Here is an 18,443-nt window from a genome sequence, read left to right as displayed (position 1 = left end):
CTTCAACAAACAAGCGCAGCACGGTGGCGCCGGGGTAGAGCTGCTGTCTCACACCCCTAGAGAACTGGGTTCAATCCTGACCTCGGGTGCTATCTGTGTGGAGTTTGTACTTTGCATATGGGACCATATGGGTTTCCTCCGTATAACCCAGTTTCCTCCCACATCCCCAACAAGCTGGAGTTTGGAAGGATGAGGGGGTTTCTTATAGAAACATATAAAATTATAAAAGGACTGGACAAGCTAGATGCAGGAAAAATGTTCCCAATGTTGGGTGAGTCCAGCACCAGGGGCCACAGTCTTAGAATAAAGGGGAGGTTATTTAAGACTGAGGTGAGAAAAAACTGTTTCAGCCAGAGAGTTGTGAATTTATGGAATTCCCTGCCACAGAGGGCAGTTGAGGCCAAGTCACTGGATGGATTTAAGAGAGAGTTAGGTAGAGCTCTAGGGGCTAGTGGAGTCAAGGGATATGGGGAGAAGGCAGGCACGGGTTATTGATAGGGGATGATCAGCCATGATCACAATGAACGGCGGTGCTGGCTCGAAGGGCCGAATGGCCTCCTCCTGCACCTATTTTCTATGTTTCTATGTTTGTAGGTTAAATGGCCTCAGTGAATTGCTTTAGTGTGCAGTGGAATAACTAGTGTGAACGGGTGATCTATGGTTGGCATGGACTCGGTGGGTTACCATGCTGTACATCTAAACTACACTAAACTCAACTAGACCCATTTATTCCTCCCTTGTCCTCATCCTCGTCCTCGGGCTGGGCCTCGTTCTGTCTCCTGCAGCTCCAGCCCTCACTCACTCAGACCTGCAGTGGACCTCAACTTCACTACATACTCTGTCAAATCCACATTGAAAGGGGAAGGGTCCCAAATACAAATGTCATATATCCGTAAAAAAAAGGACACAGTGTGCTCGAGTAACTCAGCGGGTCAGGCAGCATCCCCAGAGAACATGGATGGGTGATGTTTCTGGTTGGAGCCTTCCTTCAGACCTATCCTTGTTCTCCAGAGATGCTGAGATTTTGCTTGGGTAGCTTATAACATTGGCACAAAATGCTGGAGTAACACAGCAGGGCAGGTAGCATCTCTGGAGAGAAGGAATGGGTGACGTTTCGGGTCCCGGAGTAGAATTAGGCCATTCAGCCCATCAATTCTATTCTGCCATTCAATCATGGCTGAACTATCTCTCCCCTAACCCTATTCTCCTGCCTTCTCCCCATTGCCTCTGACACCTGTCCTAATCAAGAATCTATCTATCTCTGCCTTAAAAATATAATTAACTTGGCCTCCACAGCCTTCTGTGGCAAATAATTCCACAGATTCACCAACCTCTGACTAAAGAAATGTCTCCTCATCTTCCTCAAAGAACGTCCTTTAATTCTGAGGCTATGACCTCTAGTCCTGGACTCGCCCACTAATGGAATCATCAGGTCTGTTGTGGCTGGCATGATTCATCCTGCTGCTTTCTCACCTCCAGCTCCTCCCTTTTCACCCCCTATTTTCAGTCTGAAGAAGGGTCCAGACCCAAAATGTCACTCATCCTTTTTCTCCAGAGATGCTGCCTGACCCGCTGAGTTACTCCGGAACTTTGTGTCTTTCTTTGGCATGAACCAGCACCTGCAGTTCCTTGTCTCTGCATGCTGCATGACCTGCTGAGTCACTCCAGCAGTTTGTTCCCTGTATCAGCAATCTGGGCTGCACCCTGCTCCTCAAATGTTTTGATTGTTGAACAGATACCAAATCGCCTGAAGCTCCGATGGACCGAGATGTTGCCAGCAGTCTGGGGGGGGGTCAGGTTATTCTCCGAGCATCTCAGCCTTGGGAGCAAGGAGCACCCCAAATCCCTCTTTGAGTTTCAAATGTGTTTCAAGGTTGGCACAGTTAAGACGTTGTTCCTATTACTGCCAGTCAATTACCTCATGCCACTTTTACAAATGAGTAAGATCAAAGGGATAGAGTGGGGCAACAAGATGCGAGACACATGCGGTATTTAAGGGTAACATTGGCTGTAGGTGTTTAACGTGGTGTTTAACAATTGTGAGGCTTTTATTTTAAATACCTTCATTAACACCTCCACCAATATAATGGAGAGATGAATGTGTTAAATATTCACTTGCTGCTAACGCCGACTGTGATCTGCACCAGTCCGGTTTTTTTTAAACGTTTGATTCCTATGCATTAATATCAAAAGCCACAACAAAGTGGAAATCACCTTCCACTGAAGCGTAAGGCTTGGTGGGGACTGGAGTGGCCACCAAAAGATGAACAATATGTCCATGGTCATCGAAAGACTTTGTGCCTGGAGGTGTATAAACGGTGCTAAAAATGAATACATGTCAGGGAAAAGCAAGTGTGGGATTCGGGGCAAAGGTGATTAGGTACAAGCAGAATTCAGAGCTGTAGGCATCCCGTGAGGCATTTCTTGCTAGCTAGTAGGATGCCCAGGCTGTATTTACTTATTGTCAGGGAGAATGGGTATTTATTCACCTCCCCACAGCTGCCTTCTGAAATATTATGACGAAGGCTGCAATGAAAAAAAAAATCCCAATCAATTGCAAACATCTATTGACGGCCGATCACATTAATCAAGCAAATCTCGTTCTGGTAAGATCAGCCAAGATGCCAGCAGTTGAGATCAATTGCAGTCTAATACTGGCAGTGGATTAAGGATGGAATAATTACCTCGGGGTTCTCCGAGGGACGTTTTGATTTGGGTTTGGTAGAATTAAAGCCATAGGCCACGCTTGCACCTCGGTTTAAACTGCGCCTTCTCTGGGGGCTGCTATTCCCCTTCCGCAAACGGCGAGAATGGTGCGTTGCGAGAGAGCTGGTTTTGTCAGATCTTCGGGGCTGCCATCTCCAGCTGTCACAGGAGGAAACAATAGGGGAAACGCAGAGGGAGGTGGTGGGGAGGGGGTGGTATTGAATAGAAAGATAAACTGAAGAGCCCTCCCAAGATTTGTCATCTGTGCCTGACACGGTTTCTTCTTCACAACTAACCCCCCACCCCCTCCACCAACCCTACCCCCATCAACCTTCCTTTCTCTCCCTCTCCTGTTTTGCTGCAGCTGCTGCCTTATGCAAGCTTGCCTACCCCAACCCAAAGCTAATCAATATGCTTTGTAGTCCATATTCACCTTTCCTCTTCGGACCCCTACCTCTGCCCGTGGACTGGCTGGATCCACGTCCTGCAAGAGGGTTCATTTAGACCGAGGCTCAAATTTTGGCCAGGTCTCGCGCCAAACCCATGAATGGTGCCACGGGAACATTTAAAAACAAAACACCGTAGGGGACTTGCGAGCAGCTAACAACACTGAGGAGGAGGGGGGGGGAGGAAGAAAATTGAGCGGAATACAAACAGAAGTCTCAAGCAGCTTTACAAATGAGTGACAAAATTGATATCCATTCGCATTCACACTCCTGTAAGGTTTATTAACAGAAAAGCTTCTTATCTAATTACTGTCAGCAACATGTGGAAGCATCACCATGGCGACCAGTAGATGTGACATGTGGTGTAGACAGGGGCTTTGGGGCTGGCCAATATAAGGAGGGGCTCAGACCACCACTCAGCGGTCAAAAGCCCATCACCCTCTCACACAAGGCCAGTCCTAGGACTGGGAGGCCACAGGAGAGAATCTTGCGCTTTCCCTTTTTATTTTTGCTTCCTTCTCCTCCTCCTCCTCCTCCTCCTCCTCCTCCTTGTGAAGTTCAAACCACTGCAAGCACTCCAGCGGAATGAAGCAAGGCAGCTGCTGGCTTCATCCCTGTGAAAAATGAATGATGGACGATAATATCAGAAGCTGGAAAGTGCAAGAAGCAAAAAAGAAATGAAGCATTCGGGTCAAATCTTCCCCCCCCCCCCCCCCCTGGTTCTTTGCATTAAAAGGATAGCAGCTGAATATCTTTGAAATTGAAAAATTATAAGCAATGAATTCAGGTATGTGGTATTTGTTTCATATTATGATCAGGTTATCCCGGTTTTGGGTTAATCATCTCAAGCACCCTACGCTGTTGATATTTTTTTGATTACCTTGATTTTTTTTTTTAAACAATGATTTCTTTTTTTTTGCAAAGTGCCAATTCAGTAACAGTAACTTTCTTTGAACGGCAGAAGGTCCGAGTGAATTGTGTTTGTGTGCTTAGGGATACTAGAGCTCTCACTTCCATCAATTTAGCATCAGTCAGTTGGCATGGATGGGAGGTATTGGTGTGGGGAGTATGGGTCGGGACTGCATTTCAAAAGAATCTTAAAAGTAGCCTTGAGACGTTGGCACAATTGGGGACTTGTTTTGTGCGTTGAAAACGAGCTCGCGCCACGACGCGTCGTGGATGCCTCCGTAATATTTTCTTTGTTCATGTTTATAAGTTCATAATGTTGGAAAATAAAGCAACAAGAAAAGCGTCAGGAATAGTGTCATTTTTCCACTTACAGATGATGTGAGCGGCGTTGTTAAGGTCACAAAAAGATCACTGTCTCTTCATATGAATAGGTCTGTGCCTTTCGCTATGACCTTTCTCAGTGATTTGAATAAGCCAGACCTCCAGAAACCCTTCTACCCCTTTGTCTTTTTGATTTCTGTAATCCTTTATACCCTCACTCAAGAGAATAAATGTTTTAAATCCCTTGTCCTGGCAGATTTTTTTCTGAAAAGGTAAAACTATTAAAACCGACCCCGTTCCGATTGATAAATTGACATCCAATTGTTTGGTGGACAGAAAAGAATAAACTCGCCCAAAATTAAAAGCAGAACCCAGAGAGCGTTCTCTGCTATTGCTTTGCACCATGGTAACATCGGAAAGTTTTTTTTATTTTGAGAGACAGGAGAGATAAGGAAGGTGATCACTAGGAAGGAAAATAAAGAAAATAAACGTTGCAGATTTTTGGCATCTCTCGGCAACTGTCAATTAAATACAAATTTGTATTGAAGAAGATGGTTTAAATATTAACTACTCCATCCTTTTGGCTACAATGAATGATAAATTTGCAAGTACAATTTTCAGAGATATAACAGGACAATGGTGATCAGAGACACAAAGCTTTTTTCTCTCCTGCAGTTTTAAATGACAATGCCTCATGTTTTAGTAATATCTTTTTGAAAGGATTTTGTAATGTGAAGTGTTAATACACGATTATTTCTGCTTGAGTGAATGCATTTAATATATATATATTTTTTTTTTTTTTAAAGCACAAAAGTTTAAATATTGATGGGTGGAGATGATGATTGGTGAAAAAAAAAGCTTTAGGAGCTTTCCTTTGCAATTATTTGCTCCACCTGAAATAGAAAAAGAGTAATGCGTTGTACTTAATTTATTAAAGCATATTGAGCTGCGAGAAAATGGTTGTGTCCATATATTTATATTTACCCTCTTTTGATCTCCTCAAAAAATAGTAGAACTACATATTTTGCCTAAATATGTGAAAGCATCTCAAAATAGAGATCACACATCTGCCCAGAAGTAAATGGAAAAATTATTTCCACCCAAGATGATAAAATAAACCAAACTTGCAGAATTAATCAATTTAACGCGTGGCCTCTAGTGCTGCTGGTGATGCAAGTTGCTAGCCTGCTGCCTAGACAGCTACATTTAAGACAACTAAAAATTATTTTCTCAACAATGTTAAGTCTTAAAGAACAAAATCTGCTTTTTATTAAAACGTGCATGTATGCTTGAGGTATAAGTGACTGGTTGAACACAAGGTTCACGATAATAAATGAATCGCAAGCGGTTCCCTGATATCCTGAAGCAACCAAGCTTGTTGAGTACCTTTAGGAACAGACCAGTCTTCCCCTTGAGTCTGCAATGCTACTTATTTAGACCACAGCTAAACAGCACCTCTGCTACATTTATCAACCTTCCACCCTTGCCCTTGGATAGCTTGCTCATACACGTCTGTGACCCTTAGTCCTAAAACACCATTATCCCCACCGTCCACATCTTTCTGAGGCTGAGGAATCGTGAATTCCACTACCCTTTGTGTGAAGAAGTTCTTCGTGATTTTTCCTTTAACAGGCCTTTCTCTCATTTTAAATGATGAGCCAACTCATTAATAACCCTCCATGCCAGAGGAAGTGGTCTATACGTATCTGCCCCATTAAATTCCTTCCAACATTTAAGCAGCATTAAATCTTTGCATTAGTTTATAGATCCAGTTCCACAAGATTCTTTCTATACTGTAACATTGACTTCCTGCTTGAATATTTAACGAGAAAACGTGTATTTGCATTGCTATGCATTATGATGAGGTTCTAGTCGATCCCAAAATTTCTTCTTTTTAATCCTTTTAACTGAATTAAAAATAAAATTTCATTGATAATTGAGCTTCCAACTCCAGGGGTGAAGATCACCACTGAATCTTGACTACCACTAACATTTAAATCCAGTCAGTAAAATGCCATTTCAATATATCCTCTTATGCAGTTTATTTTAAAATTTAACAAGAAAAAACCATCAAGCTTGGATTTTATTTTGAAAAGATGTGTTAAAATGATCATGTCAGGTCAAAAACTGATCTTTGAATATTGGCGGCCAAGTTGAATTAATGTTTAAATCTTAACAGTGACTGTTCAACATTTAGCACACAATCTCTATCGCGTCAGAGAAAATAACAAGCAGCCCAGGGTTTTCCAGGAGATATTGTTCTGCAAATCACTAAAACAAATTATTTGAGGTTCAACTATAAATAATCTCAAGTTAATTCTTCCTAATATTCCCAAGACCATTTAAAAATAATGTATTTCCATTTTTTTGCATTTTTGCAAAAACAAATGAAGCCATGAAAAAAATTGGGTGGAAATTCAGCCCATTTTATGTTGATCATAATGTTCCTTCACGAGCTGGATTGATGTAGACTATTGTATAGTGCACTTGATCATTCATGAAATGGTATTCAACTGGTCTTAGTAGTGTGTGCCACGCATAAAACATACTTGCACACACACCCTTCCACACATGTGTGCAGTATTACATGACAAAGTAGGGGAAAACCATCTTTTCTGGTATGTTTTTTTATTTCTGGAAGATCAAATTATTTTCCGATCACAATTTCAAAATGTTAAAGAATAAAATAATTGACTTGAGTCAACAGATGACACACTTAAACATGCCCATTCTTCACCTTCTTACATGGTGTTCCAAAATTCTTTAATCACAGAACAGTCAGGACGTGAAGAATATTTCATATCTAGTTTTCAAAAGAGAAGTAAGATGTTATTAACTAAGGAAATACCTTCCATGAATTTCCATGTGATGTTAATAAAGGGATTGCAGCCCATTCCAGATTGCATGGACATATTTATGTTGTTTCTCTTCTTCTAATTGCACTTAAAATTAAAGCGCTTGGCGATTTTCTTTCCCCTTTGTACGTCCCGTGCAAGAATAGCTAATTAAACTCCATCCTTGCTTGATGCAAAATCGTTTGAAACAGCCGCACACACAAAAAAAAGATCCTCTCCCCACCCACCACTCAACCCCCCCCCTCCCCCCCCCCCAACATTTTAAACATTCAGCCTTATTGAGAATCATGCGAAGGTTGCTCAAAGGGAAAGATTGACAGCGCTAATTCAGGGCTTTTATCGCTCTCATTTTGCTGTTTCAGATGAATGTAAGTCAACCAAGCAAATCTATTAAAGGAACAAAATCCTTTGAAATGTTCACGCATTTACCAGGAGAAACGGTTTCTTCTTATTTTTATCATTGGTATCATTGAACTTAACAGGACAGAAATTATTCTCAGGTGACAGTGTCAAGCAGGCAGTATCAAGTGGACTAGCCCATCATGCACAGCACCTCATATTTAATTTCTACTGAATACTAACTAGACCAGCAATTAAATATTTGATGCTGGGCCCGTTTCGTTTGCCCAGCACCGAGACAAACTTCTATCCCAAAATTCTTTTCTAAGTTAAAACAAACCTGGAAGTGAAAAGTATAAAATATGTTTGGGGGTCTTCGTTTAAGGGGTAGCTTTGCTCCTCATCGACCAGCCATGAATAAAGATTTTTATTAAATATATAAGCAATGACGCCGGGGAAGGGAGATTTCAAGAACAGATACATTCAAGGGGGGGGGGGAAAAAACATTTTTGCATGGCTTAGCATGAGGCTGCTGCCAATTCACCTCCTGGAGGTCACCACGCCTCAATATCCTTCTCTGTGGTGTGTAGTCAAAGCAGGAAGATCTTGGAGCCTTTATTCAACGTGAGCTTCCCATTAACTTGTGCCTCAGTAGCAGCGACAGCTAATCCCATGGACTGAAGGCAAGAGGCTAATTAGAGACAAGCTCCAACTGCCGAGCCTACTGATAATTGCTCGGTGGCCTTTCTGGTGAAAGGAACTAAAATGGACTGGGCTTGAACCAGTTCTCTATACATTGCTTACAAGCATAAATTAGAAGTTGGCTGCATGAATGCAAGCAGAAAATTACTAGCAGAATAGTAGTGATAATGAATAGGTTGGCTAAGCTTTCAGGAGTTAAATTAAAAAATCCATTTGTAACCAAGTGAAAATGGGTACTAGAAAGAGTCTTAATTGTTCCCCACAACTACCGTGCATGGGTTTAAATTAATTTCTGTCGGCAATAGCAAGCAAATTGTTTAACGCCCCCTGTTTTCTTTTTGTATTGCTTCTTTTTAAATTGTTATTAATATAACTAATGATTAATGTTGACAAGGACGAATTGCAATGGAAAGGAATAAACCTGAATGTGGGCAATGCAATCTTTTATCGGAACAAACATCACACCCCACTGATCTTAGGATTGTTCTGCAAATGATGTGTATTTTTTTTAACCTACTTCTCTTTATCCATCCTCCCAACCCCCCCCCCCCCCCCCCCCCCCCCGCTCCCTCTCATTTCCACCTCCCCCCCCCCCCCCCCCTCCTCACTCTGCCCCGCCCCCTCCTCACTACAGAAGAGCAAGCTGCGTGCATCCCCCCACTGGGCCAGCGAGGAGGACTCGACCAAGTTTATTGTCTTAACGATTATCTCCATCGTCTGCATCATCGGGGTACTTATTGCATCAGGGATCATCTATTGCCTGAGGCATCGTTCTCACCACAAGCTGAAGGAGAAGTTGGGCGCGCTGGGACATGATGCCACGGCCAGCTCGGATGCCACCAACGCCTACCAGGTAATGATTATTTTTACTTGGGGACTGAGCAGTCATGCCTGGCTCTTAACCCACCTTTAGATGGAAGAAATGACTGTTATTCCCTCATGCATTGTGCCTCATGGCAATCGTTTTGCAACAGAACTTAAATAACATTCGACTTTTGTCTGGCTTTTATTGTTTTCAGACCACCTCAGGACTGAGGGGCAGGTTAGAGGAAGCAGGAGGTAGCAGGTAGCAGGGCTAGTTAATTTTGAGATACAGCGTGGTGACCGGTCCTTCAGCCCACCGAGTCCGCTCTGTCAAGCAATTACCCGTACACTAGTACCCTACTTACTAGGGACAATTTGCAGAAGCCAATTAACCTACAACACTGTGCGTCTTTGGAATGTGGGAGGAAACCCGTGGACAGGGTGGTGCAGGAGGCACTTGCCTTCATGGGTAAGCCGACTGAGCACACAGGTTGGGGCATTGTGATACATCTGTACAGCTCGTTGGTAAGACCACAATTCCGGTCACTAAGCCACAGGAAGGATGCCATTGTGTTGGAAATGCTACAAACAAGATTCACCAGGAATGTTACCTGGGCTGGCAGACGTGATATGGGGAGAGATTGGATAATCTGGGGCCTTTTCCATTGGAGAGTGTGACGATGAGGTGTGACCTTATTGAGATGTACAAGACCACGAGGACCATGATTAAACTAACATTCACAAATAAGGTATATGCCCTAATAACTACCGTGCAGTGGCTCTGGCATCCAACATTAGCATCCCACGGGGGTTACAGGGAGAATGTACAAACTCCGCACAGACAGCACCCATAGTCAGAATCGAACCAGGGTCTGCAGCAACTCTACCACTGCTCCACCTTGCCACCCCCAGCACAATCAGAGCATCTCTTAAATGGAAGAGATGAAGAAATGACTGTTATTAACTTACCCATTGTACCTCAGGCCCATGATTTGCAATGGAACTTAAATATCATTCATCTTTTGTCTGGCTCTTAATATTTTCAAACCAGCTCAGGATTGAGGGACAGGTTAGAGGAACAGGAGGTCAGGTAGCAGAACTAGTTACCACTCCCATGTGCACTGCCCCTCTGATATCAACAGTAAACCTGAGCACCTTCTAACGCAACTTAAAAATAAAAATCCCTCAAGTTCAAATATTAACATCCATAAAGTGGAAAAATGAAACTAAATGGTAACGTTGTTGCGGAAACTCTTCCATTATTAGATTATATTCAGGGCTAACTTTTGTTGGATTATTTAATTGCAGGGATCAGATTCCTGACACGGGAAAGGAGGTAGGAAATGCATTTCGTTGTCTCTGTACTGTACACGGACAATGACAATTAAAGTTGAATCTGAATCTGAATCTGAATCTGAGGAGGAGGTGTCTGTCTCTGGTTTACCGGACTGTACAGCAGATGGCATTTTAAGGACCGCATTACAAGGCAGGTCTTCACCATAGGATTGCAGAGTGCTGACGTTTTGCAGAAAATCACCTAAATCAAAAATAGTCAAAATTAAGTCTTGCCTGTGGTGTCACAGAAGTGAATCGGAAAAGCACAAAGACCGTCACGTTTTTGAAAGAGTAAGCCAAGAATGTACAATTGATTAGTTTAGTTTAGTGAGACAGCGTGGAAACAGACCCTTCGGCCCGCCGAGTCCATGCCGACCATCGATCAGGATGGAAAGGGAAAGATAGATCAGCCATGATTAAATAGCGGAGTAAACCTGATGGGCTGAGTGGTCTAATTCTGCTCCTAGAACTTGTGAGCTTATGACCAGCCATACACTAGTTCGATGTTATTCCACTTTCGCATCCTACACACTAGGGGGCAATTTACAGAAGCCAATTCATCTACAAACCTGCACGTCTTTGTATTGGTTACGTTTTCTGTGCTTGGACTTGTGCTAAGCGTTTCCGTGTGTCAAGAGTTGTCTGAAGAAGGGTCTTGACCCAAAACGTCGCCCATTCCTTCTCTCCAGAGATGCTGCCTGACCCGCTGAGTTATTCCAGCATTTTGTATCTATCTTCTGTTTAAACCAGCATCTGCAGTTCCTTCCTACACAAGTCTTTTTATTGTCATATGTCCCGGAAATAGAAGAACAAAATTCTTGCTTGCAGCAGCACAACAGTTCATAGTGATCGGGGATGGGTGGGGAGGAAAACCAGCTTCTCAAACCAATAGACCGTGCCCACAGGATCCAAACCAAAGAAATCAGTGGCTGGGATAAAAAGGAACTGATTCTTGAGATAAGACTTCTCCTTTCCATTCTGCCCAACACACAGTGTCCGTGATAAGCAGAGAGCAACGTTTCCCATTTACTGGGAACTATGATTGGAATGATTACGTTCACCAACCTATTTTAAGAGAATGAGTCCGATCATTTAAAAAATAATTATATGACAAAAAAACCCCCAGGAGTAGCATTCTTAGTGTGGGCAGTATATTGAAAATAATCAATCCAAAAGAAAGTTATTTGAAAGCTATCAACAAACATTATAAGATGCAATAGAACCAAGACGATACATTTTTCAACAGATTCCCTGGTGGAATTTCAGTATTTAATGGGAAGGATCTTAAGTGGTTTAAATTCCCTCATCTTCCCATTCAAATCAATGAACGAGAACTGGTTATTTGGAATGGGGCTTGAGAAAGGAGCAAAATATCTTAATATCCATTAATCTTTTTATTTCCCATAATACCGCGGATCACCAGGAATTTGAATGTAGTTATAAGCTGGTGTAGAGCAATTTATCATTTATATTGGCAATCACCACAGGCTACCGACTGCATATGGGCAATGCTACATCTTTTTCTTACACAGGGGTTCTTGCATCAGCTTGGTTTCTCAGGTGTAGACAACAGCAATAATACTCCTTCCTGCACGTCGCACCAACATGAAAACCGCGAATCGTTAGCTATGCCAACAACGGTTCCTCACTTAGGATACGAGAGATACTCTGTGAGTACCTGATAATTCAACCATAAGAAGGGCTCATGTTCATAAGCATGCCATCATTCCACACATCAAGTGTGAGAAAGCTCCAAGCCGTGAACGCAGCCTCAGATTTTGTGAAAGGACAGACTGGGTTTGATAAAGCAGCCGCTACCCGTTTATGGAGACGGCTGTGTCTGCTCGATGTAGTCATCCAACTTCAGAGTAAGTTGCTGAAAACCTGCATGAGTGCTCGGTTTTAAAAAAAGAACTGTACCATTAGATGTGTAGGAAGGAACCGCAGATGCTGGTTAAACCGAAGATAGACACAAAAAGCTGGAGTAACTCAGCGGGACAGGCAGCATCTCTGGAGGGAATGAATGGGTGATGTTTCAGGCCGAGACCCTTCTTCAGACTAGTCAGGATGATACATTGAAAGGAAAGGCTGAGGCAAATAATGATGTTGCAAGATTATTTTCATTTGGTTAAAACGTGTATTTTAAGTGTCGCTATGTTTAATAGAGACATTTTTAAATATGGACCAAGATATGTCTCAGATTTCCACGTCATTTAAACATACCCTAGACATACATGCTCTGATTTTTATCATGAACATTTCTATAGTATACAGTGTCTGCCTTCATCAATTGAATTATTAATTAAACATTGTTTCTCCATGTTAGATTTGTTTAAGTTTCTACATGTGACCTTACTGCCTTTTCTCCTGAGGATTTGACAGTTAAATCCATATTGATTTTATAATGTGCTCAAGTTGAGTTAATAAGGAAGCAAATCTTTTATTTATTGTATAAATGACAGCCATAGGTGAACAGAAATGGTTGACTTCACTGGGCTGTGGAAGGAGCTGAGGGGATGGCTTTCAAAGACATTGGCAGAGGGAAGAGGAAATGCTGGAGCTAGTAAAATAGAGTATCTTCTTTGCATCCATCACATCTTCCGTTCCTCTCATTAGTTAGTGATTATCAATGCAATGATATACCAAGAACTGACATTCAGTGATCCTCAACAATAACTCAGCTATTAAAACTCAAAGGGTGCCCCTCAGGCCCCTATTAAATGTTATCCCTCTCACCTTACACCTACGTCTTCTGGTTTTTCATTCTCCTATCCTGGGTAAACGACTCTGTTAATTCATCCGATCTATTCATCTCATGGAGTCATACAGCAAGCCCTTCGGCCCGACTTGCCCATGCCAACCAAGATGTCCCGTCTCCGCTAGTTTACACCTACCTGTGTTTGGCCTATATCCTTCTAAACCTTTCCTATCCATGTACCTGTTCAGATGTCTTTTTAATGTTGTGATGGTACCTGCCTCCACTATCTCGTCTGGCAGCTCGTTCCGTATACCCACCACCCTCTGCGCGAAAACATTGCCAGCCAGCTTCCTATTAAATCTTTCCAGTCTCACCTTAAACCTATTTATTACTGGAGCAAATGGGCTAATCAGCTAATGCAAGCTGAGGCTGTTTCTTCTTATGTCAAGGTTGCATTTGTGTTGGATATGCATTACTTCATACAGTATTGAGCCAGACAGAGCAGTAGAATGCTAATTTGGTCTGTGACTGACTCAATGAGCTGATCTCAGAGGTAGAAGTAATTAGGATGCCACAAGTGACCATGGTACCTTCAACTTTGGCAAGGGGAAGCCTTGTTGGCCCTGAATGATCTATGCCTGCTGCTGGAACAATAGGCAGTAGGTGAACACAGGACCAATGTCAGTGATGCAACCTAACACTATGCACTGTCCATATTCGCACATGATAAATGGACATATAGTCACGGAGTCGTGCAGCCCAACTCGTCCATGCCGACCAAGATCTAAGCTAGCCCCATTTCCCTCGCGTTTGGCCCATATCCCGCTGTACCTGTCCTATTCATGTACCTGTCCTAGTGCCCTTTAAATGCATTTACAGTACCTGCCTCAACTACCTCCTCTGGCAGTTCGTTACACATTCCAACCACCCTGAGAGTGAAAAAGTTGCCCCTCAGGTTCCTGTTTAGTTTGCCCCCTCCTTAAACCTATATCCTCTGGTTTTTGATTCTCCTATCCCGGGCAAAAGACTCTGTGCATTCACCTGAACTATTCACCTCATGATTTTGTACACCTCTATAAGATCACCCCTTACCCTCCTGCACTGCAAGGAATAAACGTCCGAGCCTGTGGATGGGTCAGGCAAATCATGGCTGACAATACACACCAGGGCTACTACCATTGTATATCATTACTGCTGAACTTTCAGAACTGTGCCTGCTAATTTGAGAAGAGGGGAGGAAATTGGAATTAAAAAACATCTAATGTCAAGATGGTTTTAGATTCACACTAAAGCAAAATGCCACAGATCGCTGGATGTCTGAAATTAAAAAGAACAAACTTGTAGATGATACTCTGCAAAGAGAAATAGTTAATGTTTCTTGTCAGTGACTTTTCATCACTTTCTGAAAACATCCATGGCTTGACATTAAAAGAAAGGTTAATTATTTAAGTTAATTATTAGGTTTATTATTGTCACGTCTACCCGAGGTATGGTGAAAAAACATGATTTTGCACTATCCAGTCAAATTAGATCATAGTATTTAGAAATACAATCAAGCCAAAGACAATAGATCAGTTCAGTTTAGTTTATTGTCACGTGTACCGAGGTGCAGTGAAAAGCTTTTGTTGCGTGCTATCCAGTCAGCAGAAAGACAGTACATTATTACAATAAAGCCATTTACTGTGTATATATACATGATAAGGGAATAACATTTAGTGCAAGATAAAGCCAGCCTAGTCCGATCAAGGATAGTTCGAGGGTCACCAAAGAGGTAGATAGTAATTCAGCACTACTCTCTGGTTGTGATAGGATGATTCAGTTGCCTGATAACAGCTGGGAAGAAACTGTCCCTGTAGATCAAAGAAAAATATACAGAGTGCAGAATATAGTTCTCAGCTGTATTGTGTACCAGTTCCAGAGACTAGGTCCAATGGCCGCAATAGAGTCCAGGTGAACCGGGCTGTACCCTAGCTTATGAAAGGACCTTTCAGAAGCCTGATAAGAGAGGGGAAGAAGCTGTTCTTGAGTCTGTAGTTTTTGTAAAAACTATCATGCAATAAATTAACTGTTAATTATTGCTAGATTTGAAAGTATAAAGGATCTTGACTGCTATCCCGCGTCCTACGATTCGATACGATAGATACGATAGAACTTTATTTATCCCAGGAGAGAAGTTGGTCTGCCAACAGTCATAAAACACAAGAAGTTACATGAAACATGAAATTGACGAGATACATGAAACATGAAATTAAAGTGATCGAGTTGTCCTCAAGTCCCAGCAAATTCAGTTTCAGTTTCAGTGTTGTAAGTTGTCCTCTGCCACAGCAAATTCAGTTTCAGGGGAGGATAAGGCAGAGCGTTACTTTGATTTAGTTTGAGCACACTGGTCGTAACTCTTCAGGAGTGAGAAAATAATGAAGAACTGGAGGTGAGTGGCCTTATTGGGGAGTTCTGACCACGGTCCCGTCAATAAATCCACTGCTCAGACTTTGAAGATCACAGCCTCGCAACCTGATTTGAACCAAGCAGCAGAACCTCATCTGGACAAAGGAAATGAATATTCAAGAGAGCAATAGACCATGGTGTTTCTAGGCTGGTGATGGGGAAGGTCAGCCAGGTTTCTTGATCTCAATATCTATTCAGCAACCTCTGCTGGAAAGATTGTGTTTGTGGACGGGATCAGACTCGCCTGTCAAACATCGCTTGGCAGCGTGGGCGTTCACTGGCCATCTCTTGGTGGATACAATGGACACTAGACAGGAAGACACCAGAACAGACAGAGAGCCTTGAAGCTCTGTGTGACTCTGTAGCCACTGGGAAAGATGGCACAGACAAAACTGGGGGGAGGGGGGGGGGGGGGGGGGGGGGGGAGGGGGGGGGGATGGGAGGTTGCGTGATGAGAGGTGGGATTTAAAAAGTAAAAACCACACAGAGTGCGAATTCAATTGCAAACCCAATTGTGCACTCGGAGGGTCAACCCTGAAATAAAGTAGGTTGAAAAGTCCGCAATCTATAATTGGCTGATAAAGGAAATAGTTGTGTCTCGAAGTATTGCTTTTGATATCCTGCAACTAGCCCACAATACCGTTTGTTGTAGGAAGGAACTGCAAATGCTGGTTTAAAGCAAAGAACCCATTCTCTCCCCTTCACAGAATCGGGCCTGTGAATGTGGAGTGATGCAGTTTCATTTTACTCTGTGCAGTAGCTTCCCTGGATCAGTGGCCACTCATAAAAACTCGTGCTCAGACTGGACTTTGAAAATGGCGCCAAAACATGGCGACTCTTGTCCACGGGATCAGTGAACAATATCTGTACAATTTGCTAAATGGGGATGTGATTAGGCTCAGCATTACTCTACTGGACTGGTTGTAAGAAAGGAATTTCACTCTGTGTTTGCACCTCGTACATGTGACAATAAAAGCACCATTGTACCTTGTCCCTTGTGCCTTGTACCTTCCGAAGAGTCCACCAGGGACTATACTGGAAATTGGACAATTTTATAGTGGACAATTTTCTTTATACATTTATCAAGCCAATTAACCTACAAACCTGTACGTCTTTTGAATTTCTTTGGAATGTGGGGGGAAACCAAAGATCTCAGAGAAAACCCACGCAGGTCTCGGTGAGAACGTACAAACTCCGTACAGACAGCACCCATAGTCGGGATCGAACCCGGATCTCCGGTGCTGCATTTTGCTGTAAGGCAGCAACTCTACCGCTGCGCCACCGTGACTGCCTTGAACCATTGAACTATTGAAGGAAAGTCTAACATACTTTGTAACTTAAAAATAGCACTGGGGGTGATAGCCAGCTTAAGCCAGTTCTGCCGTTAACTAAAATATGTGGTTGATCCTATGCCTTGAGCCCTCGTTTTAGTTTTAGTTTTAGAGATACAGCATGAAAACAGGCCCTTCGGCCCACCGAGTTCGCGCCGGCCAGCGATCCCCGTACACTAGCACTGTCCTACACACTAGGGACAATTTACAATCTTTACTGAAGTCAATTAACTTACAAACACGTTGGTGTTTGGAGGGTGGGAGGAAACCGGGGCATCTGTGGAAAACCAACGCAGGTCATAGGGAGAACATACAAACTTCGTACAGACAACACCCGTCATCAGGATCGAACCTGGGTCTCTGACGCTGTAAGGTAGCAACTCTACCGCTGCGCCACCGTGCTGCCCGCAATTCTTGATTCCCTTTATCAAGTAACTGTCAGTTGCATCTTCAAAATAATACAGTCACGTGAGTTACAGGTTTCCTGCAACCCTTTGCAGTTTCACTGCTGTATGATATACCAAATGCTATTGGAGTGTAGAAGATAGGTGACCTGATTGAGTCATACATGATTCAGAGAGCAATTGGCAGATAGACAGTGAGAGACCGCTCACACCAAAATGGCTGACCCCTTGTCCTCTGACCGTGATCCCAATTCCAGACCCCTCCAGCCTGCGCAAGCCGCCTCTCACCATCCATCTGTCTATCACCCTCCGAATATGGCTCAGTTAGATCGCCTGATGGCCTTCTACACTCTTCCTCGGTCAAACAACTCATTCTCTCCTCATACCCTCGTGAATCAGTGATCTTTCTGATGAATCTTTGCATTGCCGACAGTAAGGCAAATATATCTTACCCAGGGGACGGAGACTAAAGCTGTAGATAGTACGGAAGATAGACAAAAAGTGCTAAAGTAAATCAGTGGGTCAGACAGCTTCTCTGGCGAAGATGGATAGGTGACGTTTCGGGTTGAGATCCTTCTTCAGACTAATTGTAGTAGGAAGAATGAAGGGGAAAAACTGCAAGTGAAGAAGAAACAGGACAAACCAGGGCAGGCAACAGATGACATCAGGCAAGGAGGTCACCTATCCAGAGATGCTGCCTTACCTGCTGAGTTACTCCAACATTTTGTGTCTATCATTGGCATAAGCCAGCATCTGCAGTTCCTTTTTATTACTGTACATCATACTGCAGATGTTACTTCGCTGAAGCCCTGTGCATTTGCAGCGGTCTTCTTCCTTTTGTATTCCACGACTTGTGCAATAAAGACAATACACAACATGGCCACCTTTCTGTTTAAGAAGTACACCAAAGATAGACATTTGCTGGAGTTAACTCAGTGGGTTAAGCAGCATCTCTGGAGAAAAGGAATAGATGACGTTTCGGATCTAGGCCTTTCATCAGCCTGATGAAGGGTCTCAACCCGAAACGTCACCTATTCCTTTTCTCCAGAGATGCTGCCTGACCCACGGATGGCCTCCTTTCTGATTCCTATTTCTTTCTACTTTATTTACTTCCCATAATTTGTGAATTACCAAACTAATATCTCTCT

The 18,443-nt window shown here is 42.9% G+C and overlaps 1 protein-coding gene across 2 annotated transcripts in view; it reads left to right on the top strand.

Moving 5' to 3' along the window:
* ptprn2 (protein tyrosine phosphatase receptor type N2) overlaps nt 1–18,443 on the top strand; it is a 761,696-nt gene that overhangs the window by 655,592 nt on the left and 87,661 nt on the right. For both annotated transcript variants that reach the window (XM_033044535.1, XM_033044525.1), the window contains exon 13: nt 8,913–9,131. In XM_033044535.1, coding sequence (XP_032900426.1) covers nt 8,913–9,131 — 219 coding nt within the window. The remainder of the gene's footprint in view (nt 1–8,912; nt 9,132–18,443) is intronic.

Source organism: Amblyraja radiata, chromosome 2 (assembly GCF_010909765.2).
Source record: "Amblyraja radiata isolate CabotCenter1 chromosome 2, sAmbRad1.1.pri, whole genome shotgun sequence".
Classification (NCBI taxonomy): domain Eukaryota; kingdom Metazoa; phylum Chordata; class Chondrichthyes; order Rajiformes; family Rajidae; genus Amblyraja; species Amblyraja radiata.
This window is presented reverse-complemented; position numbering and strand designations above follow the sequence as displayed.